We start from the raw sequence: 24,085 nt of genomic DNA, 5'->3' as shown, positions 1-24,085 counted from the left end.
ATAGTTACAAGATATAGCATCAATAGTTTTTAGCAGGTGATTATTATGGACTGAATGGAACTAGATGAAGTGCTTTACCTCCTAGGAGAGGAGCAAAACGAATTGTGAAGTATGTCAGAACGATCCATATAGCTGACTCCATAAACGATAAAGGGATCCTAAGAATCCATATAGGTAAGGCAAAAGTCCATGCAGGATAGAATAAGTTATCCCTTTGTTTATAGAAGACAGGAAGCTTCATAATAGTCATTGCAAGTTCTGCCATCCCATTAAACCTCACATTAACTAAACTGAAAAACAATGCTCCAAAATACTTAGTTCCACCAAAGAAATTGCCAGGTTCCATTTCTGATCTAAAGAACACGGACATGGCTATTAATGACATAATTGTTATCTGGGTAGTCTTGAATATATAAACAAAAGAATTACGCTTCATTAGTAGCCACTCCCTTGCAAAACATACCTTGAACAATTCCCAATTTGGAATACCATACTTTTCAGTCACCAATGCAGCAGGGTGGGCTTTGGATTTGTCAAAAGGGACCCTAAGATCTAAGTCAATCTGTTGGCCAATGTGGAAAGAATTGAAAACCTAAACAAAATCAGAAATTGAAACAAATCAGTATGGTTGGTTCTTCCTAAATAAATATTGTTCCTGGTCCTTCTTGGAAGTTACTTCTTGCAGAAAGTCAGTAACTCCTTTTCTGTCTAGGCATTTGAAACCCATGTATTAAAAGAATTGAAGCACATTCTTTCGTGGACCTTGATAGACAATTTGACCTTCTGAAAGTAGGACAACTTGGATGTATGCTTTGGTTTACCTTGGGCTCATCTTTTACTTCTACGTTGCCAGACTGGCAATGTAATTTGGCATAGTCTTCACTACATTTTTTATTAGGATATTGAGCACCCAGAGCACAGCAAAGAGTGCTCTTTATAGTCACACACTGAACTGATTTAGACGGCACATGGTTTAGTGTGTGAATCACAGTCTCCAGGGCATAGCCCCAGAATGCTGCAGGTAGATAACCCAAACTCATCATCAAACGAACCATATCAAGTAGCGTTCGATTCCTCCTTTTCAATACACTATTGTGCTGTGGCGTGTAAAGAGGTGTGAGTTGTGATACTATCCCACATTCCTTAGGGTATCCAGCAAACTGCAAGCTCAAGTATTCACCACCTCGGTCCGACCGAAAGGCTTTAATACTCTTTCTAAGCTTATTATGTACTTCATTCCTAAACTCTTTGAACTTGTCAAATGATTCAAATTTATGTCTCATCAAATAAATATAACCATATATACTGAAGTCATCAGTAAATGTGATGAAGTAAGAATACCCTCCTCCTGCCTGAACTGTCATTAGACCACATACATCACTATGGATGATCCCTAACAGTTTTGTAGATCTTTCACTGTTTCCAGTGAAAGGCGACTTGGTCATCTTGCCTAGAAGGCATGACTCGCATACCTCATATGAGTGAAAATCAAATAGGTCCAAGACTCCGTCCCTATGGAGTTTTGCTATGTGAGTTTGATTGACTTGACCCAGCTTAATGTGCCAGAGGAATGTTTGGTTAAGATTGCCAGTCCTGGCTTTCTTAGTTTCAAGATTGAATATCTCTTTATCCATATCTAGAACATATAAACCATTATGTAACCTAGCATTTCCATAATGAATACCATTCAAACGAAAAGACAACAATCCATTAAATATTCCAAAATGATATCTAAAACTGTCCAAAGCGGACAATGAAATAATATTCTTAGAAATGGAAGGTACATAATAACAATCCATAAGTTCTAAGATAAGGCCCGAAGGCAAAGATAACTGATAAACACCTATAGTTAGAGCAGCAACTCTGGCCCCATTCACAACGCGCAGGTCTACCTCCCCTCGGCTAAGCAATCTACTTTGCCGCAGTCCCTGCACATTAGTTCAAATGTGAGATGCACATCCTTTGTCAATGACCCAAGATGTGTTAGGAGATAAGTTTATTTCAATCATGAACATACCTTTAGAAGAAGATGCAGCGACAATATTTTTCTTGTTCATCAAGAAGGCCTTGTAGTGTTTCCTCTAGTGGCTGGGATGGCCACAATGAGGACAAACTCTATTCCTTTCCATGATGTGTCCTCCCATTGGCTCATGAGCTAAACCAACATCAAACTCAGCACCAACTTTGTCCTTGTCATCGCTAGAGTTGGCATCAACTGATGTCAAAGCATTATCCATGTCTCGTTCCATGGCCTCCAATATCCTTAGAAGTTTAGCTAGGGTTTTCTTCTCATTGTTCTCAATAAAGTCTTGAACATGTCGAGAAAAAGTATCTAGAAGGGATTGCAAGATTAGGTCCATCGCTAAACCATCATCAATAGGACATCCCATTACATCCAGTGCTTCAATGTACGCTAACATCTTGAGTACACGAGGCCTTACTCTGGCACCCTTAACCATCTTGCAACTGAATAAATTGCATGACACCTTAAATCTCTCAGTTTGACGGAGATATTAGTAAGTCAATGATCCATACAAGGATTAGATTATACCAGCGATTGGAGGCTCCGTCAGTGGCTCTAAATGTGATTCGCTATTGATTCGAGAATGGAATCGAACTCACATCATCCACATGAAGAAGTACGTCAATGACAAAGAATTAATTTTTCTAGAATTAATTCTTGGTTTTAAGGATTGTGTTTTGGAAGATTGAGCGTAGAGAAGAAGAGAGAAATTTTTCTCTTCAAAGAAAGCTCTCCACAGCTCAAATGATACTTAGGTCAATAATACCTAATTTTGCTTTCTTTAAATAATGGAGCGAATTTCCATTCCACCCCCAAAGTTTGCAACAACCCAACTTTGGTGAAATTGCATATTAGCCCTCATTTAATTATTTAGTTAAATATTAATATAAATATTAATATTAACTCTAATAATTAAATTTATAATTTTGCAAAATTACTCCAATAGAAAAATTGGACATAGGCTACAACCTCAGTAAATTTAATTATATAGCAAAATTACCAATATGCCCATTCGTCTAAAAGAAGAATATACCCTTCAAAAATTTACCGTCTTTAAACTGTCTTCTAAGTGTGTGACCCATAGGCTTCTTATCATATCGGCAGTGATTATTATCGTGATTGACACCAATCAATCGTCTCAATACATACAGACCAAGATTGGCCCCTAGTAGGGCATTGTGGCCACCCGATAGATTCAGATTTAGCAAAACAACTACTCATCAATGATATGGTTACCATGCAATCAAATCCTTTCATCATTTGTTATCTCATTGAGGCTGAGGTACAAAAATAGTGTCAACCTTAGTTATTCTTGTTGTCTTTGCATTCAATTACTGGACCAATGATCGGAATAATAAATTGGATTGAGCAACAACTCAATCCCATTGTGGCCACAACTTTAGTGTCATTGTCATTCACTGAATTGCGTCATGAGATAACTTCTCCCATACTTGGGAGTGATGAATCCTTTGTCGATCCACCATAGTCTTGATACACTCCTCAATGTAGCCAATCACTATCGTATTGATAGCTCTAAATAGAACTACATTGGGCTAGTGTCAAACTACACCAATCGGTGCACAAGGCACTCTGGTGATCTCAAGTCTAAGGATCACATGCACTACCATTCGTTAGAGGATTTATTCCATAGACATTGGGGTTATCATCTATATGGAATCCTCTGGTGGGTCAGTCTATGTTAGGAAACGGTCCATATACGCAACGGAAAACAAAAACACATAATACAAGGATCATTCCCATTGAGCCAAGATCAAAGGTATAATTTTATAATTTTATCATAATAAGAATCTGCAGAAATATTAATCATGAGTATAGAAAAACATACGCACGTTTGGAGGCTCTTCCAAATTTGTCAATGAACGTTTTTGCTACCGACCCAAGTGTAGGATCGAACTTATGAAGTCCACACGAAGACAATCACAAAGAACTAAGGAGGGATTTGCTAGATCCTCCTTAGCTTTAAGATTAAAGAAGAAAATCAAATGAATTGATTTTGGGCAAAAATGGATCCTGCCATGGGAGTGTAAATGGGGCTGTGTGTTTTTTTGCTTTTCAAAGAGAAATTGAACTAATGAAAAACTCACTCTTGTTTTACAAATATTTTTTTTCTTTTATAGTAAAATTTTAATGCCCTATTCCCATATGGAATAGGCTTGGGCTCCAACCCAAACACCCCATGTTACCAAACACTCCCACTTAGATTTTTTATTTTTTTATTTCATCATTATCTCAATTAAACTCAATTAATATATATTTAATCTATATATTAAAATTTAACAATAATGATGATTTAATTAAATATATACGAACACATATTTAAACGTAATTTCACTTATTTAATTTTTTTCTAATAAATTAAAAAAGGCTACGACCTCAGCAAATTTAATTGCACTGTGAAATTACCAAAATACCCTTTCGCCTAAAAAGACGAAAACGCCCTTCTTTCTTCCTAAGTCCTAAATTATCTTCTATGTGTGTGACCCATAGGCTCCTCATCATACCGGCAGTGTATAGTATCGCGATTAACACCAATTAATCGTCTCACTAATACACAGACCAAGATTGGCCCCCAACAAGGCATCATGGCCACCCGATAGATTTGGATTCAGCAAAGTAGCTACCTGTCAATGATATGGTTACCGTACAATTCGATCCTTTCATCATATGTTATCTCGATGAGATAAAGGCATAGAAATAGTGTCAACCTTCGGTTACTCTCGATATTATGTATTCAGTTTCTGGACCAATGACCTGTATTATAATTCGGATAGAGCAACAACTCAATCCCACTGTGGCCACAGTTTTAGTGTCATTGCCATATATTGAATTGCGCCGTGAGATAACTTCTCCCGTACCCGGGAGTGATAAATCCTCTGTCAATCCACCCTAGTCTTGATACACTCCTTGATGCAGCCAATCACCACCGTATTGACAGCTTTGAAAAGAACTGCTTTAGGCTAGTGTCAAACTGCACCAATCGGTGCACAAGGCGCTCTGGTGATCTCAAGTCTAAGGATCACATGCACCACCATTCGTTAGAGGATTTTTTCCATAGACACTAGGGTTACCATCCATATGGAATCCTCTGGTGGGTCAGTCCAGTGAACTTGCTGCGGTGTATTCGCCTACAGCAACCACCCATGTGTTGCACCAGGTTGTCACCAAACAACCTTGACAAGTGAGATCAGTCACTGCCTTTCGACAGGGTCGTTCAACACTATGATAGCCTTACCGTATTATTTGTGCCCTTACTTCAGAATAATACTGGGGCTACAGACGTTTCTAGAATGGACACCATATGTGCTCATAGGGTTCTCACTATCAAGATTTGAAACTCTTGATACCTTCGTCATGGTTCTACCATTCTTAGGACATATATCAATACATATTGCAATAATAATTATTTACGCTGTATAGTATAAAATGCCTTTTTATTGATTAATGAATATTATTACAAAGAGTCAATTCCACAATAATTGATTGGCTCTAGGGCACCTACTTCAACAATCTCCCACTTGCACTATAGCCAATCATTCATGCACTCAACATTGAATGACCTAAGTGCTTGCACTATAGCCAGTCATTCATGCACTCAACATTGAATGACCCAAGTGCTCATCATGCTTCTGCTACAACAGAAACTTCAATAGTGGGTTAGTAGGTATTCTGCAATTCTGCGCGTTTCCTTTCTTATCAATCCTTCATATCAGATTGAATCAACTAAGTAAGTCTTTGGATTACTGGTGAGACCGTGATTCCTCAGCCACAACAATGGCTCCATTGTTATCACAGTACAACTATACTGGATTAGCAATGCTTGGAATCATGTCAAGTTCAGTAATGAACTTCTTGATCCAAACCGCCTACACGGCAACATTAAAAATGTGATACACTTAGCATCAATTGTAGAATTCGCTGCAATACATTGATTCGAGCTCTTCCAGCTCACTGTAGTCACATTGAGACAAAATTGTGTAATCCCAAATTGCGAACTATAATCATCCTTTTCCTGTTAGGAAATAGCGTCACTGTATCCCCTTACAGTGAGCTCATCTTTCCCTCCATAATCCAAGAATATATATTGTTAAGCCTTTTTCAAGTACTTAAGAATGTCTATTGACACTCATTCAGTGTCATTCACTTTGATTTAGTTGATATCTTCTACTAGTGTTGAATGCACATAAGACATCAATCTAAGTACATAACATATTGCTCACTTGAGCCTGATTGATATCCACCACAAGTGCTGAATGCACATTAGATATCAATCTGAGCATACAAGATGGATCCACTTGCTGAAGCATGTGGGATCCTCTTCATTCTATCTCTCTCATTATGTGGTTAAGGACACATATCCTTACAGAGATAGACACCATATGCCATCAGAAGAAATCCCTTCTTGGATTTTTCTATACTGAATGTGTTCAGTACCTTGTCTATGTACTCGGACTTAGTTTGAGCAACCTACACGATCTATCACGATAGATCTTTATTCCAAGGATGTAGGCTGCTTCCTCTAAGTCCTTCATGGAGAAGCACTTGGATAACCAAGTCTTTACCGACTGTAAGTTCGGTATATCATTCCCAATCAGAAGTATGTCATCGACATACAACACTAGGAATGCTACTGCGCTCCCACTCACTTTCTTGTAAACACAGGGCTCATCTTCGTTCTTGATAAAACGAAATTCTTTTACGGCTTCATCAAAACGAATGTTCCAGCTCCTTGAAGCTTGCTTGAGTCCATAAATGGATCTTTGCAACTTGCATACCTTATTAGCTTGGCTATCAAGAACGAAACCATCAGCTTGTGTCATATACACATCCTACTCAAGGTTTCCATTCAGGAAAGCAGTTTTGACATCCATTTGCCAAATCTCATAGTCATGATATTCAGCAATTGCAAGCATAATCTGGATGGATTTAATCATGGCAACCAGCGAAAAGGTTCCTTCATAGTCAATGCCATGAATTTGTTTGAAACCTTTGGCAACCAGTCGTGCTTTATAAGTATGCACGTTGCCATCCATGTCAGTCTTCTTCTCCGGTAAGATGAGGTCGTGACATTCAAGTGAGAAAGAATAAAGAGAGAATGAGTAGAGTCACAAAGAGCGGGTTGGTGCTTTATGAACTCCACCTGATCGTGCCTCCGGTAAGATGAGGCCGTGACTTACAATAGAAAATTAATAAAAGAGAGCTGTTGGCTTGATAAAAAGTAATTGTTACATCATATGTTGTTCTAGTATTCTGTCAGTTTTAAGCCCGATGTTTTGGTGTTGAATTGAAGTCTAGTTGATGGGGTTGTAAATATGTTTGAAATTTATGTATGTTATGTCCTTTTCCCTCAAATATTATGTTATGTCTTCTTCCCTCATATATGACAATAATCCAATGTTCCTCTATGGACAGTAATGGCTCGTTTAACTAAAAGGTAGAAGCATTTGGTGTCAGTTATGATGATGTATTTTCATATGATGGACACCCTAAACATCATACTAGTTTTTACGACGATTGCTTTGCTACTGAAGAATAGGAATAGACATAGACGGGGCATATCATATGCGGGTAACTTTTGCAGTAACCATACCATTAGGACCCTCAATTTACGAAAAATGATTTTTCAAGATGATAACCAATGTGTAGTGAACTGTAGAATGAATATAACAACTTTTGAAAAATTATGTGCGTTACTTCAACGTGAAGGGGGGTTAAAATCAAATAGAAATACATCCGTAGAGGAAATGGTTTGTAGTTTTCTTCACATTTGTGCACACCATATCAAGAACAAAGTCTTAAACCGCCAGCTAGCTAGGTCCGGTGAGACAGTTAGTAGAAATTTTCATGCAGTGTTGAACGCTGTTTTAAGAATGCATACAATTTTACTGAAAGAACCTGAGCCTATCACGGAGGACTCAACAGATGAACACTGGAAATGGTTCAAGGTACATAATGAAGAACCTAAACAATATATTATGGTAGTTTTTATGTAGGTTCCTTTTTAGTACAACACTAATTTATTAAATTTGTGTTATCCTTTTGGTAGAATTGTTTGGGTGCATTAGATGGAACACATATTAGGGTTCAAGTTCCCGCTCATGATAAACCTAGGTATCGCACTCGGAAAAATGAAATTGCGATGAATGTTCTTGCTGTTTGCACACCAAAAATGCAATTCATTTATATTCTCCCTGGGTGGGAAGGTTCAGCTGCTGATGGTAGAGTCCTTAGAGATGCAATTAGTAGGAGAAATGGATTAAAGGTCCCTCAAGGTATAGTTTCTATACAATTTTCCAAGTTCATTACAATAACGGTGAATGATTAGATGAGTATCTGTAATTGACATTTTTATTATCATGCTAGGTTTTTACTATTTATGTGATGCGGGTTACACCAATGGGAATGGGTTTTTGGCACCTTATAGAGGGCAGAGATACCATTTGAATGAGTGGAGAGATGGTTACCAACCAACGACACCTCAAGAATTTTTCAACATGAAACACTCCCGAGCAAGAAATTGCATTGAGAGATGTTTCGGCCTCTTGAAAGCCCGTTGGAAGATTCTAAGTGAGAAATCTTTCTACCCTATCAAAACGCAGTGCAGAATAATATCCGCTTGTTGCCTGTTACATAACTACATTAGGTCTGAGATGGCCATTGACCCTATGGAAAGTGAGGTTGGTGAGATGAACAATACCCCACCGGAAGCCGATCCCGAACCTGAATTTATAAGCCATGTGGAGCCAAGTGATGCATGGATTGCATGGAGGGATAATCTAGCACACCAGATGTTTGAAAGTTGGCAACAATCTTAGGCTATTGTAATTAGTTTAGGGTGTTATTTCTTTGGCTGACAATAGTTATGGTGTTTTGTACTTTGTATATATATTGCATGGCATAATGACATTTGACGTTTGAATGTAAATTATTGGTCTTGGAATATATGTTTTTTGTTTTTAAATATTATATTGTATAAATATATTCTACTAGTTTTTGCTATTTTGTTCTTATTATAGCTGTTGTTTTCTGGTTCTGGTTAATTTCTTCTACTGTTGGTCTATGGCTGTTGCTGGAACCGACTTGGTGTACTGTTGTAGTTCTGTTTATATATGAATTGATATAATTCAGTATTTGCTTGTTCTTGGATTAATCTGGGGTGTTTTGGAGTTCTGTGTTGTTTGACTCTGTGTGTGTGGTTGTGGAAGTGGTTCTGGGTTGTTGTTGTTGTGAGTGATATTTGCAGGTGAATAATAATTTTTTCTTCATATTCAAAATTGCATGGGGTGGACTATTTTAGACTTGGGAAGATTTTCCAGTTGGACCAAATTTTGACTCTGTATTATTGACATCAATTTGTCTTAGATTATATATTTTTCTTTATGGATCTTCTACTGTATAAATATATTCCTGAATTTTATTATTTAGTAAGGGGTAGTATGATTCAAGATTTAATTATTTGCCTAATAAATGTTTAATTTCTTTTTCTTAATAGTTCATTCAACAATGGATAAGTCGGCAACAGCTAGTGGAAGTCAGGATATGCCTTTGGCAATGTATGACCCAAGCAATAGTAATAAAGGGAAGAAAAAAGCTGGTGGAACTGGAAGGAAAAGACAATGTACAAAAGAGGAGGATGCCATTTTAGCTAATTGTCTGCTTACTTTGAAGGAATGCCGTCATTGGGGTGCTGACAATGGTACTTTCAAAACTAGGTTTCTTGTCCAACTAGAAAAAATGATGGCAGAAAGAATTCCATCTTCTGGGTTTAAGGCAACACCACATATTGAATCACGATACAAGCTATGGAAAAGGCAGTATGTTGCCATTTCAGATATGTTAAATCACGGCAGTGGCTTTGGGTGGAATGATGAAGATAAATGCATAACTGCAACCAATGATGTGTTTGAGGAATGGGTGAAGGTAGGGTTTTTCTATCTTGAATGCATCAGTAAATTTTATTTGTATATTAATTCTAAATGTCATCTATCATTTTTTTCTTTAATAGAGCCATCCAACTGCACAAGGATTAAGGAACAAACCTTTCCCCCACTACGACACATTAGCCATTGTTTTTCGGTAGGGACCGGGCAAGTGGAGCTAGAGCGGAGACCCCAGCTGATGCGGTTGAAGATCTTGATTCAGAAATTCTCGATAACAACAATGAATCAATGGATGTTGATGTTGATGCTGATAAAGGGAGTAACGTTCCAGACAAGGATGATGTGGCTGCCTCTGGAGCTAGTGGAACTCGTAGGACATCTAGTAGCAACAAAAGAAAAAGAAATGATGATGGAATCTCTGAAATGGTGGACCAAATGAAGAAGTGGAGGGATACGTATGAGGTTGCTTCCCGAGGGATGGAAAAGGTTGCCGCAACTTTTGACAAATCGGAGGATAGAAGTCAGCGTTTGTTTGCAAAAATTGAAGAATTGGGACTTTTAACCCCAACAGAGACGATAGATGTTTTGGAGGTAATGTGCAAAGATCAGCACAAGATAGATGTTTTCATGGGGTTGCCGGAGTCACTTAAGAGGACATATGTCTTGCGCATACTGAACGAAAGTAATGTCTACTGCCCACCTTTTAGCCCCTAAGACAGTCAAGTTGACGGGGTTGTAAATATTTTTGACTTGTAATTAAGTCTATGCTGTCTTGTCTAAGGACATATAAATCCTTAGATGTTTTTGATGTGTTTGTTACTGAAATAGTGATGGGTTTAGGTTCCCACATGGGCAGTAGATGTATATTTTGTCGATCACCCGCCAGTAAAAGGAAAGCAACGTCAAGGAGGGCTTTTGTAATTGAACACGAAGGAAAGAAGTCCAAGGTCAGTAACCAGAGCATTTGAAATGTCCATTGAAGACAGCGAAAGTGTTAAGACATCTTTTGTCATGGTGAGTAATTCTTAAAGGCATGATTTTTGTTGTTGCAACGTCTTATTGGATTATCTTTATTTGCAGGGAAAAGGAAAGAATAGAGGCATGATTGACCACAGTTTGATCCACTCACTATAGAGCTCCAACTAAACTGAAATCGAAACTTCAAGCACTCCGCTTTTCCGTTCTGTTCTTGTAAAAATCTGTACTAAGTTTAATGTTTATGAGTTATTGCTTCTAGATTGCTTTCGGTTGGGTGTAATATATATGTTGGTTGTGTTAGATGCTACAATCTTGTTCTAAATATTTTCATTTGTTGTTACATTGCTTCAGATAAATGCATGACAAACTGTAATGGTGGTAATGAAATGGAACAGATAATCAAGTGATAAACTGATTATTTATACAAGAACAGCAAAAAAAACCAATAAGCAAAATAGCCAACCGTTAAGAACAGCTAAAAAGCCACACAGGCTGCTGCAAGATAGGCAACCCTTATACAAGACCAGCAAAAAAAACCCAATAAGCAAAATAGCTGCTGCCCACAAACACTGCAAAAACAACAGTTGCTGGCTAAAAAAAAACTGCAGTTTTCGGCTAAAAAAAAAATCTCTCTGCAGGTGTACACTATATTTTTTCATCAATTCTCATTTTCATGTTGTCAATCTTAAATAAATTCTTGTGCATATGATAAGCAAAATTAGTTCTCTACTAAATTCATATAAAGAATAAGCAATAAAATTTGCAACACCCTAATAGAGGACAACTGGATTGTTCATCAAAGACAATCCTCTAAATAAAAAAAAATGACAACAATAAATAATCCCAGAAAGAAAATTTAAAAATCATTGCGAAAACATATTTATTTGGTTTAATTGTGTGCACTCAAACGCTATTTTAAAACATAAAAAAGGAAATCAAAGTTCTAATGGACGACAAACTACAACTCAAATTTTGTCAAAACCTTGATCCTCTGTCTATTCCTTCTTCTTGTCCTTCAATGCACCCTTGGGATTTTACTCAAACTTTCCTCAAAACCTTTTCATCGAACACAGCGTATTGCTTCTTGATCTCAATTAGTGCCTCTCAGCAAATGGTCAATCTTGTCCTCGTATTTCTCATAATCATAGGCACGGTGTGGAGCAAAACAAAGGCTGTTTCCAACAATCAAATTCAAAATCCAAAGAATAGGCAAAAATAGCATCTTCTTTTATAAAAGAGGAAAAATAATAAACGGATCACTTACATATGTAGAACAAGGTCAGGAAGTTGCACCAACTACCCACGATTGACAGAACCCACAACCAGCAATGACCTAATTAACAAAAGAACAGAAATATGTCAATTGCAAAAAAACAGTGCAGTAGTTATCAATTTACCATATACTTAGGGTGGACTATGGAGATAAATAGTAAAGTTCATTGCCAAGTATGCTTTGTGTCCACTGGACTTTGGTGTTAATCCAATAAAACTCAAGCAACAAATCAAGCACTTGCACCATAAAGTTAATGTCAAAACAGTAGAGCTTTAAAAGCAACATACACCAAGAAATTTCTTCAACTCTCTCCCAGATGCAATATCTCGTAGGACACCAAGCCTCGGTTAATTTCATATGTCAGCGAGAAGCAATATCCACGACATGCTTTTCATGGATTTTAACATCTGGAATCTGAGGAGGTGACCTATTTCAAAGAAAGGAGAAATTAAGGCTTAATAGAATTCAAAGACATTTAATGATAGGGCAAATACCCAAGACCTTACTTGTTGATAAACTTGGATGCACTGGACCACAAGAAAGGACAGCAAGAGCAGTATCATATATGCAGACCAGTGTAAGTAAGTGGTATTCAAGTAATTCAAAGAGAATCCACATAGCAGTGGCACCACCAAGCACACCTGCAGAGATTTTCTTGTTCCTCCATAGAAAAACATCAGCAGCTGTAACAAAAGATTGACCACATGAAAATGAGAATTGATGAAAATATAGTGTACAATTGCATGGGTACATCAGTAAATATGAAATATACACATCAATGAATTGGCATTCCTAGTTCTAAATGCACTAATTGGAGCAGGATAACAGAAGTCATCCACCATGAACCTGTGAAGCAAGGAAAAATAATTAAGCGGCCATGTCTTGTGGCACCTGAGCATGTTCAGGCCATTGAATAAACTAGTTTTTATGCAGCATACAGTTTTTAGCACACCAATTTCCAGGTTACTTTTGACTTCAAATGGAATAAAAAATAAGATAAACATCAACCTTCCATCCATCCTTCTCGCATTGAATGCTCCACAATGATACGGAGAGTTGTGTATTAGGTCCTCTATATCTCCCATGCTTGGTGAGCCAGAGTGTTCGCTGCACTTATCTATCAGAACAAGTCATGCAGTTATTTATGACAAGAAGTTGGCATGTACATGGAAACTTTATCCAATAAGATAATATGCTTGTAGCTATTACTAAGCCCACCAATTTTCTTATCCTAACTAAGCATTACCTTTGTCTCCATATGCAACAAAAAGTCATTTACTTAAAGAAAACATCTTGACATAAAGAGACTGAAGTTGGCTCGATTACCTCTAGTTAGAGATAAGAATCTCCAAAATCCACTCAGGCCATTCCTCCATGTTAATCAGAATACTTCTATTTTCTGGATGACTGCAAGCCAAAAACAGAAGATCCTGAAATCATATAGAAAGGAACGCTCAGGAAACACCATGAATACCCTGAATCAGTAGAAGTGATAATGTGAAAAGAAAAATCATTCCCTTCTTTTCTGACCAACAAAAGACAAATTTTACCTTCTGTTTTTTTACCTGCAACGAGCAAGAACAGAGACGAAACAAATCACCGACCATGAATGCAGGATCTTTATCTTCAGGCAAATACTCATTAAAGAATCTAAGTTGAGCACAGAATTTTGCACAAGGTCCTTTAATTCTCCTGAATCCTCTCCCAAGATAAATGTAAAACAAAATAAATGAATCATCAACGAAGAATATAGTGTTTGATATCAAATTAGGAGTAGTAGTGAAAGCTGCTCGGCCAATATCTATGGCTCTACTGGCATTGCAACTTTCTTGAACATAAGAAATGAGCTGTAGCACTTTCTTGCGCCGGAGGTGTTGATTAGCATCAGTTTTTGAGTAGTGAAAAATTCGAGTTGCTGATTTTCCTGAGAGTTCTCCACTCAGTGGAGGCTGGTAGCCAGCCATGCTGAAGTCATCATGCCGGTGGGCGAGGAGGCGTCGGATGGAACAACCCTTTGAGTTCCTTAGAACAGCAGAGTATAAATTAGAAAGCAAATAATCAGGAGCATCAGGACCGTTAAATCCATCATAATCCCACCAAAACCGCAACTGGCTGTCCATGCAACGTTACGTTACTGGATTCTAGCCGCCGACGGTGGTTGCCGGCGGCCGACAGTGGCTGGTTAGTGGGGGTGTATTGTTCATTTTAGGAAGGGCCTGTTTTTGCCGAGGTTTTTAAAGATAGGAGTTATAAAATATAAATAATATTATAATAAAAATATTTAATTAAGGGACAATTTAGTAATTTAAACAACATACCCACCAATTTATTCCTTCTAACCAAACATATTAATAAAACATACCCATCAATTTATTCAAACTAACCAAACACATTTTTCTAAAGATTCCCAGTAATCTTCTAAGGTAATCTATCTTTCCAGTAATCCAACATTCCCAGTAATCTAACATTCCTGAACCAAACGCCCCCTGAAAATTATTGGAAATCTTTAGGAAAATGTGTTTGGTTAATTGGTAAGTATGCTATATTAATATGTTTGGTTGTGAGGAATAAATTGGTGGGTATGTTATTTAAATTACTGAATTGTCCTCTAATTAAATATCATTATTATATTATTTTTTAATATTAATTATTATTTGGATTATATAACCCTCTTGAATTTAAAAACTTTGTAAAAACAACCCCATAATAAAAGTTTAGAAAATCAACAAAGCACCCCCACCAACCAAGTCACTGCCAGCCGCTGGCAACCTAACAGCGCACGGAAGGCAGGAAATAGCCTTAGTGCGTCATATGGCCATTTCCGGCCAGAGATCAGGCCGAAAATGGCCAGATCCGTCGATCTAGCAATCAACGGCCAAATCTGGCACGATCGAGCCATTTTCGACTAGATATATGGCTGGAAATGGTCATATTGGTGCACGACGACCATTTTCGGCCTTCTATGCGTCATTCCAGCGACGGTGATGACTAGCTACGACGGTGGTTGCCGACGGAAGACGATGGCAGGTGGGTGGGGGTGGTGGCTTGGGTGGGCTGCAATTTGTTTTGAATTTAAGGGTAATTTTGTCCAAAAAGTTAATTAATTTGGGTGAAATAGTAAAAACTATATTCATGTAAATAAATTAAAAAATAAGAGCATTATTGTCCTAAAATTTTATTGACAAGGGATAAAATTGTAACAAAAAAAGATAAATTTGGTAATATTAAAATACCTAAGAAAATGGAGATAATCAGATTACCTTCAATATTACCAATAGTAACCACTATTGGTATTTGAAGATTACCGATATCTTATATTACTTGACAACCAAACATGGTAATCAAATAATATAAAATGACTTAACCATAGTAATCTCACATAACCCCCAACCAAACGCCCCCTGATAATATAGGATAACTCTCCGTCTATTCAATCATTGAAGTATTCGACATCATCAATTCTCTTTTTAATTGTTCATCGATTCTTTAATATTTAGAACGATTCAATGATTGATACGATCATCAACTCTTTAACCAATAGAGTGATCTAATATTAATACGACCCTCCTTTTCACACGTGTCTTATTTCACTGTAATTATAATGATTCTCGTGTAACAAGACACGTGTCAAAAAAAAGACCAACGACTATCGCACTTGTAACCCCCCTCTTAATTTATCCATTTTCAAGCACTAGTTTCTCAATTGTTTCATTCAAGCCNTAAAACTTAAGGTTTAATATAAGTAACAATTAGACCAAGAGATTTAGTCGAATTAAAATAAGTCCAAACGTTATAGTATAGTAACATTTTCATTTATAGATAACCAGCATTAGCTTAATCCGTTATCTAACACACAAGATCTAACAAGAAGGCAAAAAAATAAGAAAAAAAAAAAATCCTTTTGTCTTTTATGATAATAAATAAAACAAACAAAACAATAATTAGATATAATAAATATGAAAAAATCCAAACATATAATTTCCAATAAAATAGTTAAAAATAAGTATTTAAATAAAAGAAAATATGTTTTTATTATAATTTTTTTTTAATGATATAATAGTTTAAAATAATAATATGAGAGATGCAAATTATAAAATTAAGAAAATAAAATAAAAAATGTTAAACAAAATAGATATGTATACATGATTTATTTGTTTACTTTGTCCCTTTTGTTACCTATGATTAATTGTGACCCAAAAAAAAAAAAAAAAAAAAAAAACTCCTTTTTTTTACAGCTAATTAATTTTCAGAGCATTTTACAACTTTACCCCTCCCTATAACATATTAGGCTAACAAGGGTTATCTTTTGAATAATATACTCATACAAAGTTTATACACAAAGACTATTTGTAATAATACTACTCTTGCAAAATTTATATACTAAGTGACTTGTCACATAATAATTGGGAGAGTAAATTTGTAAAATCAATTTATTAAATGAAGATAAATGATGTGTCAAGTAAAGGGTAATCACTTTGTAAAGTTACCTTTGTATACAAACTTTGTAAGAGTAGTATGGTATAACCTCTATAAATTAAAGCTCGATAAAATAATAATTTCTTACTGTTCCAACTTGGGCTAGTAGGTTAAATTAATAATTTCGGTAAATTAATAAAATAATATTCTTCTAGAAAACCTTACATAACTATGTGATACCATTCATATCATGAATAAATAATTTGCTAATTAATTATGATATTTTATTAAAATATGACTGTATTGTTACTTTTTTTTTTTAAATTTAAATCTTATTAGATCTCATCTCTAATTTTTCTCATTGCATTTAAAAGTTCTCGGGTTGAATTCTAGAATTGCAATAAAAAATTATAAAGTGTTGTTGATGCTTTGAGTGCTTCCTTGCATGTAGCAAGTTCCAAAGTTATTGTATCATCCTCAGCAATTATATAAAATGAATATTATTTAATTAAGTACATAAGTACAATAAATTTAAATTAATGCTTTAATATATATTTAATGAATTAATTCATATTCAACTTATTTATTGGTAAAATACAACGAATCTTTAACTAATTAAATGTATGCTCGTGGAATCGTAAATATACTCTATAAATTAATAAATTATTAATTTATCGATTAATTAATAGAATTTATATGGTCCAGGTTATTAATTTATAGAGGTTATATTATATTACTCTTATCTGTTGGATGGAAATATCATTATATTATAACATTTGAGTTTATAATGTCACTTGCTTAAACTTTAAGTTTAATTGTCATTTGAGTTTAATTGTTTAAACTTGTTAGAAAGACCCTAAATCTCATGATATAAAATGCTCATGATACCCAATAACGCGTTTACAATGTAAGCCGATATTTCTTCCCGAAGATATGTGACTTTTGCTCATGAGATGCAAAGAATTGTTGATTACTTCTCTTCTGTATACGACTAAGATCACTATAGTTCATGTGTACCTCTATCAACTTCCCGCGTATCTTTGAATTTGTAATGTATTATCCATTTTGTGAAGTTTTTTCAATTAAAATTATTATATCATACATGAGTTTAGCTTTTAATACATGGCAAAGTACAAATGAAGACTATTTTAGTGGTGCTATAATGTATTAGACTAATATAATGTTAGTCCCTCACTTACTAGCTTAAGTATATATATATAGTCAACTAAATAATCATAGTTTTCCTAAATATTCAAGTTTTATTTAACGTACAAATCCAGTCATAAAATCCAATGACTTATCAATTATATCCTTAATGAAACAATAAATATTATATTCCTAATATATAGCGCTAGACTATGCTAGACTCAATAGTCGAGATCGAGTTTAGCATATAGTAGTGTAGTTTGATTGTCTAATTAAAACATGCTAGACCATGCTACTAGACTTGATAGTCTAATGCCTTTCAGCTATTTTTGTCCTTGTTACTTTTCATTACAAGTGTAGTTAAAGAGTTACATTAAGTTATGTGATTTTATGACTAAATCTTCTTTAAACAAACCCTTACATTTTGGGAATTAAACTTAGTAAAGTTGGCTACATATGGAAATATTTCTTAAAGTTTTAGGCGAGATGTCAACTTAACATGGCATTAAAATCAAAGGTTTAAAGTACGAATCCCCAAATTATAAGTACAACTAATAAAAGAAAATTTAAAAAAAAAAAGTTAATTATTGGATTTGCATTATATTAATTAGAGTAAATGACTTTTTTCTACCTAAATAATGGTTCAATGACACTTTCCTACCCACAGACTTTTGAAATACCACTTTACTACCCAAATTTATATTCCGTTTTTTATTTTGGTATCGTTGTGATGTTACACCACCATCACCATTCTCTTCTCCGATCATCAATCACCAAAATCCTTCAAACTCTACTCTCGTCGACCCAGACAATTGAATAATTAGGGTTTACATAGCCGCTCCTCCTAAATCAAATTCTGATCAATCTTAAACACTAAAACCCAACCTTCCACCACCAGAAAACCCATTGGACTCCTCTCTTCAAAGGCCTCAACAACTTAGACCGAGTTTGCACTTTATTCATCACTGAAATATAAATTTGGGTAATAAACTAGTAGTTTAAAAGTCTGTGAATGAGAAAATGTTATTAAAAATATTATTTGGGTGAGAAAAGTCGTTAACTCTATTAATTATTAATAGTCATTTCACAATTTATGTTTAAATTTTGCATCATAATAGCTTGATTCCTTAATTTACTATTGTTTATTTCCCTTTATTTATATATCTTAAATCTTAATATTATGTTATTAGTTTTACGTTTCATATTTCAAATTTTAATTTAATATTAAGAATTGAAACCATTTTTTGGAGTCTTAACTTGGCAATAATAGAAGAAGAAAAGGCTGCAGAGTTGAAAGAGTGGAAGAGGCCAGGTTGTGTCCAGAAGCTGGATGCGGCGGCAAGAAAAATTTCATGCCACGGCGTGCGCAAAAGAGTAGTGTAGGAACGGATGAATTGGAGCGCCCGCCACGGCGAAGATTTCTTTATGCCACGGCACAACCGTGAAGTGAAGATGTTTAGTTTGATTTAATTTCCTGTTTAAAGTAGTTGTGATTTAGGAGAATTATTATCTTAGTTAAGTTCTTGTTTTAGGAATAGGAATTTGAGAACATGTATTTTCTTTTTCTTAATTTAAGTTGAATTAGGAAGTAGTTTTTAATTAGGATTATTATTGTAGTCTCTTGCTATAAAAGAGATGGAAAATTTTCATTATAATTGAGTCATTCAGATTAATAATAGAGAAAAATCAGTTTTCTTTCATAGTGTTCATCACGTTTTGGGCTGTGTGAATTAAGATTAATCACTCCCAATTCCAACATAAACAATAAATCCCAAATATATAATTATTAAAACATAAGTTATTCAATTAATTTCCTCCATGCTAAAATACATAAATTAGAAATTCAATTAATTATCCTCTAACATAGATCCTTTCTTCGGTTTGTCAAAGATGTCTCGCCAATATGTGCAGATGACCATTTCAACGAGAAGAGGAAATTGTAAAAGAGCAAAGAAAACAACCGGGATTGAAGAAAGAACAATGACTGGAATGGCCACCCATTTCAATCTTGCTTGGAGGACAATTGAAAGAGCTGAACCAAACGCTACCATCATGGTTACTATCGAGAAGAAAAGAGAGAAAAGACCAATGATCAATTTCGTCGGCGAGGATTTGAGAAAATCTCTTTCTTCGTAGCGTGAAGTGAGAATTCCTAAGAACACTAGCACAGCAGTCGAAGAAGCAAACAAGGCGAAAGCATTCGAAATGACGAAGACGAGGAATGCATCGTACTTTAAGAAGATGGGGAAACCTGTTTCGTTATTGTCGCCACCGGGAACCGTAAAAGCTGAAGTGAACATTACCGCGGCGATGAGTGTTGCTACAACCATGCATGAAGCTGCTGTGTTCTTCATCCATCTTTCCCCTTCTCTTATTAACTCTTGGTGCTCCTCTGAGAACAATGCACTTGGTGCTTTGTTGTTTTCATTGACTTCTTCCATGTATTTTGGTGGCACCATGCTTTGCACCTCCTGATAAATAATAGAGCATGGTTTATATATAAACATATTTGACACATTTGAATTGGACGGTTTTGTTATGTTATAACAGAATGAGATGAAAAGATTATTTTGTACAAGTTTTCTCACTTTGTGACAATTACTCTCTATGATTAATGTTTTTCTCACTTTGTGACAATTACTCTCTATGATTAATGTTTTTCTCACTTTGTGACAATTACTCTCTATGATTAATGTGATGTTAAAATAATTCATCAGAATCTCAGTTTTGTATATATAATATTATAGTTAAAAAAAATGATCATGGGTATTTGTATGCTCACCTTAAACCATTGTAATTCTCTTTGCATTTGCAAAGCTCCACCTGAGATACGATCAAGTCTTGAAGGAGGAGATAGCTTGGCAGCTAGATGTAAAAAATTGTTACCAAATATATCATGACGAAGCACTGCTATGCGAAGCTTAGCACCCAATCTGTAAACATGGCTAAAGATCTTTTCTTGACGAAGCACAAGTGCATTAGCAAAGATGGTTCTACCCTTTTTATCTTTCCTCCATATTATTTCAGGATTGCACTCAATCAACTCATCAACAATCTCAATTATTCCGTGCTTGATCGCATCGTAGATTGCTTGATCAAATCCAATTCTTTCTAGTTGTGTATTACTTAACTTCAGAATTTCCTTGAGAATGCAGTTAAGGAGTTCAAGGACTTGAGCGTGCCTCAACTTTGTATGATATATATGCTTCATGTCAGGGACTGCAATTGATAATTTTTTATTGAATATTAATGCTCTAACAAATTTATCTTATTGTCGCCGAAAGGCATATATATAGATGGAATTTTTTAAGGAAATGCTACATACCGAAGCAAGTTAAGAGTTTCCAAATTAGTCCAATGAATAAACTGCGCACTGCAATCAAGACGTTATAATTGAAAACAATTGTGAGATGAGCATATTTAAAAAGAGAGAAATTCATACATATCACGTTATTTGTACTATCACTTAATAAAATATTGCAGTTGATGATTAAATATAAAATACTTGAAAAGGAGAAATGATAATAGACCTTGTCTTAATAAGCAATTGCTATAACTTGAGCATTCTTGAGACCTTATAATATTGCTTTCCTCATCGTCACCAAATTTTTTAGGGGGCCATTCATCATCATGGTGGTGAATTATCCCAGATTGTTTCACACACATACCTTATAATAAATATATTGTTATTTTAGTAATCAGTTCACATATTTGAGCAATAAGATAGAAAATTATTGGTCAGAAATTAATTAATTGAGTACTCACATGAGTAGATCCACTGTTTCCAAAATATAAACTTTTGCCCACTTGGAAATGCCGAAGGTTTATGCGCCAACAATTTGATTGCATAGTTCCTATGAAAATCTTCTGTGACACCAAGTAGTGGATACTTTTTTAGCAGATTCAAAGCCACATCTACAATAATAAACAAAAGAAAAATTAACTAGCAAGGTTTTTGGAAAAGTTATTACATCGATCCCTTAAGTGATCGTTTAATTTCATCAAAACTCGCTGTTTTCTGGACTCACCATAAATCCCATCTGTGATAAGACAATTAAGTAGTGTGGCACCACTCCGATCATTATTTTCAGGACTCAGAATTTCAATAGGAGTCTTGGAGTAAAGATAGCGAACCATATCTTTTGAACCATAAAGGGAGGCCACAACAATTGGGATTAGTCCATTATCATTCTTCACACATACCAAATTGGGGTTCTTTCTAAGCATTATGTTGGCCATTTCTTTGAATTCATTGATGGCTGCAACGGAAAAGGCTGTGTAGCCGAGACCACTTCGGAGTTCCAAGTCTGTGTCGGACATTAGCCTCACTAACTCCTCCACAAGCTTGCCGTGCCCGGTGAGGACGGCGACATGAAGAGCAGTGTCACCGGTTAATGTGATCTTCGCTCTCACGGCTTGTGGGTTGCTATCAAGGAAATGTTTGGTGGTCACCCAATCGCCTTTGCTCACAGCCTTGTAGAGGGCTTCATACTGAAAGGTGTTGTTCCAAGTTCCTGCTACAGAAGGAGTTTCTTCATAAGAAAATAATAAAATGATAAGGATTTTAAATATTTTCTGAAATTCAGAATTTATTTTTTTGACGTTAAAAAGTATTTGTGAACTCTGGCATGCAAAAGTTAACTCCTGTTAATTATTGTTTGTGTACAGATTTAACATCATAAGAATTTTAGGAGTTTTCTGTAACTTAAATTTCTTTTTCTGTGGCTGAAAAAGATTTTATGAACTCTCGCAAGCAAAAGTTAAACTCTTGTAATAATGGTTTATGCACTTCAAAAACCAAATTAGGATATATATTCACAAGAAAGACAGACTATAGATAAGTTTTTTTTTTTCCAATAGAATTAAATCATAAAAAAAATATTTTCTAATTATAATCAGAATTTTTGTCACAAACTTATAAAAAAAATTTTGAGTTACAATAGCCTAACCCTTTTTGAGAAACACTTTTTTTAGTACTAAATAATAAAACTAGAATTAATTACCTTCGTCTGCAAACAAGCCGCCACCCTCCGCAATGGCGGTGGACGCTTTTCCGCCAAACTTCCCACTCATACTTGGCTGATTCACTGCCCCTGAGCTTGGAAATTGTATCTGCACCACAGGAAACTTGCATGGCATGCAAGGCCATGGCATTTTTTCTACCCAAGCTTCATAATTTGGTTCGGATTCTTTCGGTTGAGCTTCCTTTCCAGAGACTATATCCCAGAGACCTTGAGCAATCAAGTAGCTTTTCAAACTTTCTTTCCAATTTTCATGTTCTCTTCTGTAGCTTTTCGGTCACGATACCAGCTAGAGCAAAATTGGTTGTCCCCATACCTGCTACAGGAAAACTCTATAATAGTATGTCTTTATATTTAAATTAAAAAACAAAGAAATTAACTCAAGTGTTACATGATTGGTTTCAACTTTATTATTGCAACCCCATTTAGTCTAATAATGATTAACCACATGTAATGCAAAATTAATAGATTATCGTAGCCATTACCTACCTATTGAGACTTTTTTTTATTATTATTTTACTTTTTAAGTATGGATGGATTTTAGGTGCATAACCTGAGAATGACGGTGTAGCTATAGGAGAGAGAGTTAATCCACCCTAACCTTTTGGTCAAATGTGAGTTCAAGATATGCATCTTTCAAATATAGGAAATACCCCTCTCAAACTAACAACCGTTAATTAAATTCTGACTTTGAACAATGTTTTACGCAGGTCAAAATATCTTTAAGATGACATTACCTAACCTTACTGAAAAAGTAATAGTATATACATTCTACCCTTATTAGTTTAACATATGCTAGAATAAGGGGGACCCTAACCCCAAGGTACGTATAAATAATGATATAATATGACCTAAAATTCTAGGTGCCAACCTAAGTAAATCAGCATATGCATCACTTAATTCTCGAAAGTATCTTTTGTCTTTTATCAACAAATCACACTTGCGAGAATTGAGGTCCAGATTTTAGAAAAATCATAACGTTCATAAGAGAATTGACTAATAATATGTAAATGTATAGATGAAAAAATTGTTGCAAAACTTGAGAATAGTAGTATATATTTACCTCCCCGTTGAAACATCCTCTTTTGTCTTTTTTCTGTGTTCTTTTAACTTCCACTACCACACAAGATCAATGAATTTAAGTCATCATATGGCCAGGGATATTCCTATATTAAATACATAATGAATCCCTACGGCCAGAAACACTTTTTAAGCACTATGAAAAAGCGTAAAAGACCATAAGATAACATTGACTGTGATTCACGTTTTTCCACAATTATCTTTCAACCAACTTGGTCTTTTGCTATTGTAGTTTTGACCAGTTTACAAC

At 35.2% G+C, this 24,085-nt stretch overlaps 3 protein-coding genes across 3 annotated transcripts; 2 read left to right on the top strand and 1 right to left on the bottom strand.

Annotated features, from left to right (window-relative positions):
* Positions 1-7,785: 7,785 nt before the first annotated feature.
* On the top strand, positions 7,786-8,856 carry LOC116141664 (protein ALP1-like). Its single transcript, XM_031427146.1, has 3 exons — positions 7,786-7,986; positions 8,088-8,313; positions 8,405-8,856. The coding sequence occupies exons 1-3, from the start codon at positions 7,786-7,788 to the stop codon at positions 8,854-8,856; spliced, it is 879 nt and encodes a 292-aa protein (XP_031283006.1).
* A 688-nt stretch (positions 8,857-9,544) lies between these two features.
* On the top strand, positions 9,545-10,121 carry LOC116141663. The gene is made up of 2 exons (XM_031427145.1): positions 9,545-9,961; positions 10,047-10,121. Exons 1-2 carry the CDS (start codon positions 9,545-9,547, stop codon positions 10,119-10,121), a joined length of 492 nt encoding a protein of 163 aa, XP_031283005.1.
* Positions 10,122-19,554: 9,433 nt separating this feature from the next.
* Positions 19,555-22,888, bottom strand: LOC116141662. The gene is made up of 7 exons (XM_031427144.1): positions 22,738-22,888; positions 21,763-22,266; positions 21,500-21,649; positions 21,265-21,402; positions 21,060-21,107; positions 20,517-20,953; positions 19,555-20,205 (listed from the first exon to the last, which is right to left on the bottom strand). The coding sequence occupies exons 1-7, from the start codon at positions 22,886-22,888 to the stop codon at positions 19,582-19,584; spliced, it is 2,052 nt and encodes a 683-aa protein (XP_031283004.1). The 3' UTR covers positions 19,555-19,581.
* Positions 22,889-24,085: the final 1,197 nt, after the last annotated feature.

The sequence above is a fragment of the Pistacia vera genome, unplaced genomic scaffold (assembly GCF_008641045.1).
Source record: "Pistacia vera cultivar Batoury unplaced genomic scaffold, PisVer_v2 Contig40, whole genome shotgun sequence".
In the NCBI taxonomy this organism is placed as follows: Eukaryota; Viridiplantae; Streptophyta; class Magnoliopsida; order Sapindales; family Anacardiaceae; genus Pistacia; species Pistacia vera.
The sequence above is the reverse complement of the archived record's forward strand: the minus strand, read 5'-3'. Positions and strand labels throughout refer to the sequence as shown.

Excerpts from the sequence above, each read along its gene's own strand:
- LOC116141664 (XM_031427146.1), top strand. The coding sequence starts at position 7,786 with ATGGTTTGTAGTTTTCTTCACATTTGTGCACACCATATCAAGAACAAA. Across the intron at positions 7,987-8,087 it reads AACACTGGAAATGGTTCAAG|AATTGTTTGGGTGCATTAGA; the intron begins GTACATAATGAA and ends TCCTTTTGGTAG. Across the intron at positions 8,314-8,404 it reads TGGATTAAAGGTCCCTCAAG|GTTTTTACTATTTATGTGAT; the intron begins GTATAGTTTCTA and ends TTATCATGCTAG.
- LOC116141663 (XM_031427145.1), top strand. The coding sequence starts at position 9,545 with ATGGATAAGTCGGCAACAGCTAGTGGAAGTCAGGATATGCCTTTGGCA. Across the intron at positions 9,962-10,046 it reads TGTTTGAGGAATGGGTGAAG|AGCCATCCAACTGCACAAGG; the intron begins GTAGGGTTTTTC and ends TTTCTTTAATAG.
- LOC116141662 (XM_031427144.1), bottom strand. The coding sequence starts at position 22,888 with ATGCCATGGCCTTGCATGCCATGCAAGTTTCCTGTGGTGCAGATACAA. Across the intron at positions 21,650-21,762 it reads TATCACAGATGGGATTTATG|ATGTGGCTTTGAATCTGCTA; the intron begins GTGAGTCCAGAA and ends TTATTATTGTAG. Across the intron at positions 21,403-21,499 it reads GAAACAGTGGATCTACTCAT|GTATGTGTGTGAAACAATCT; the intron begins GTGAGTACTCAA and ends ATTTATTATAAG.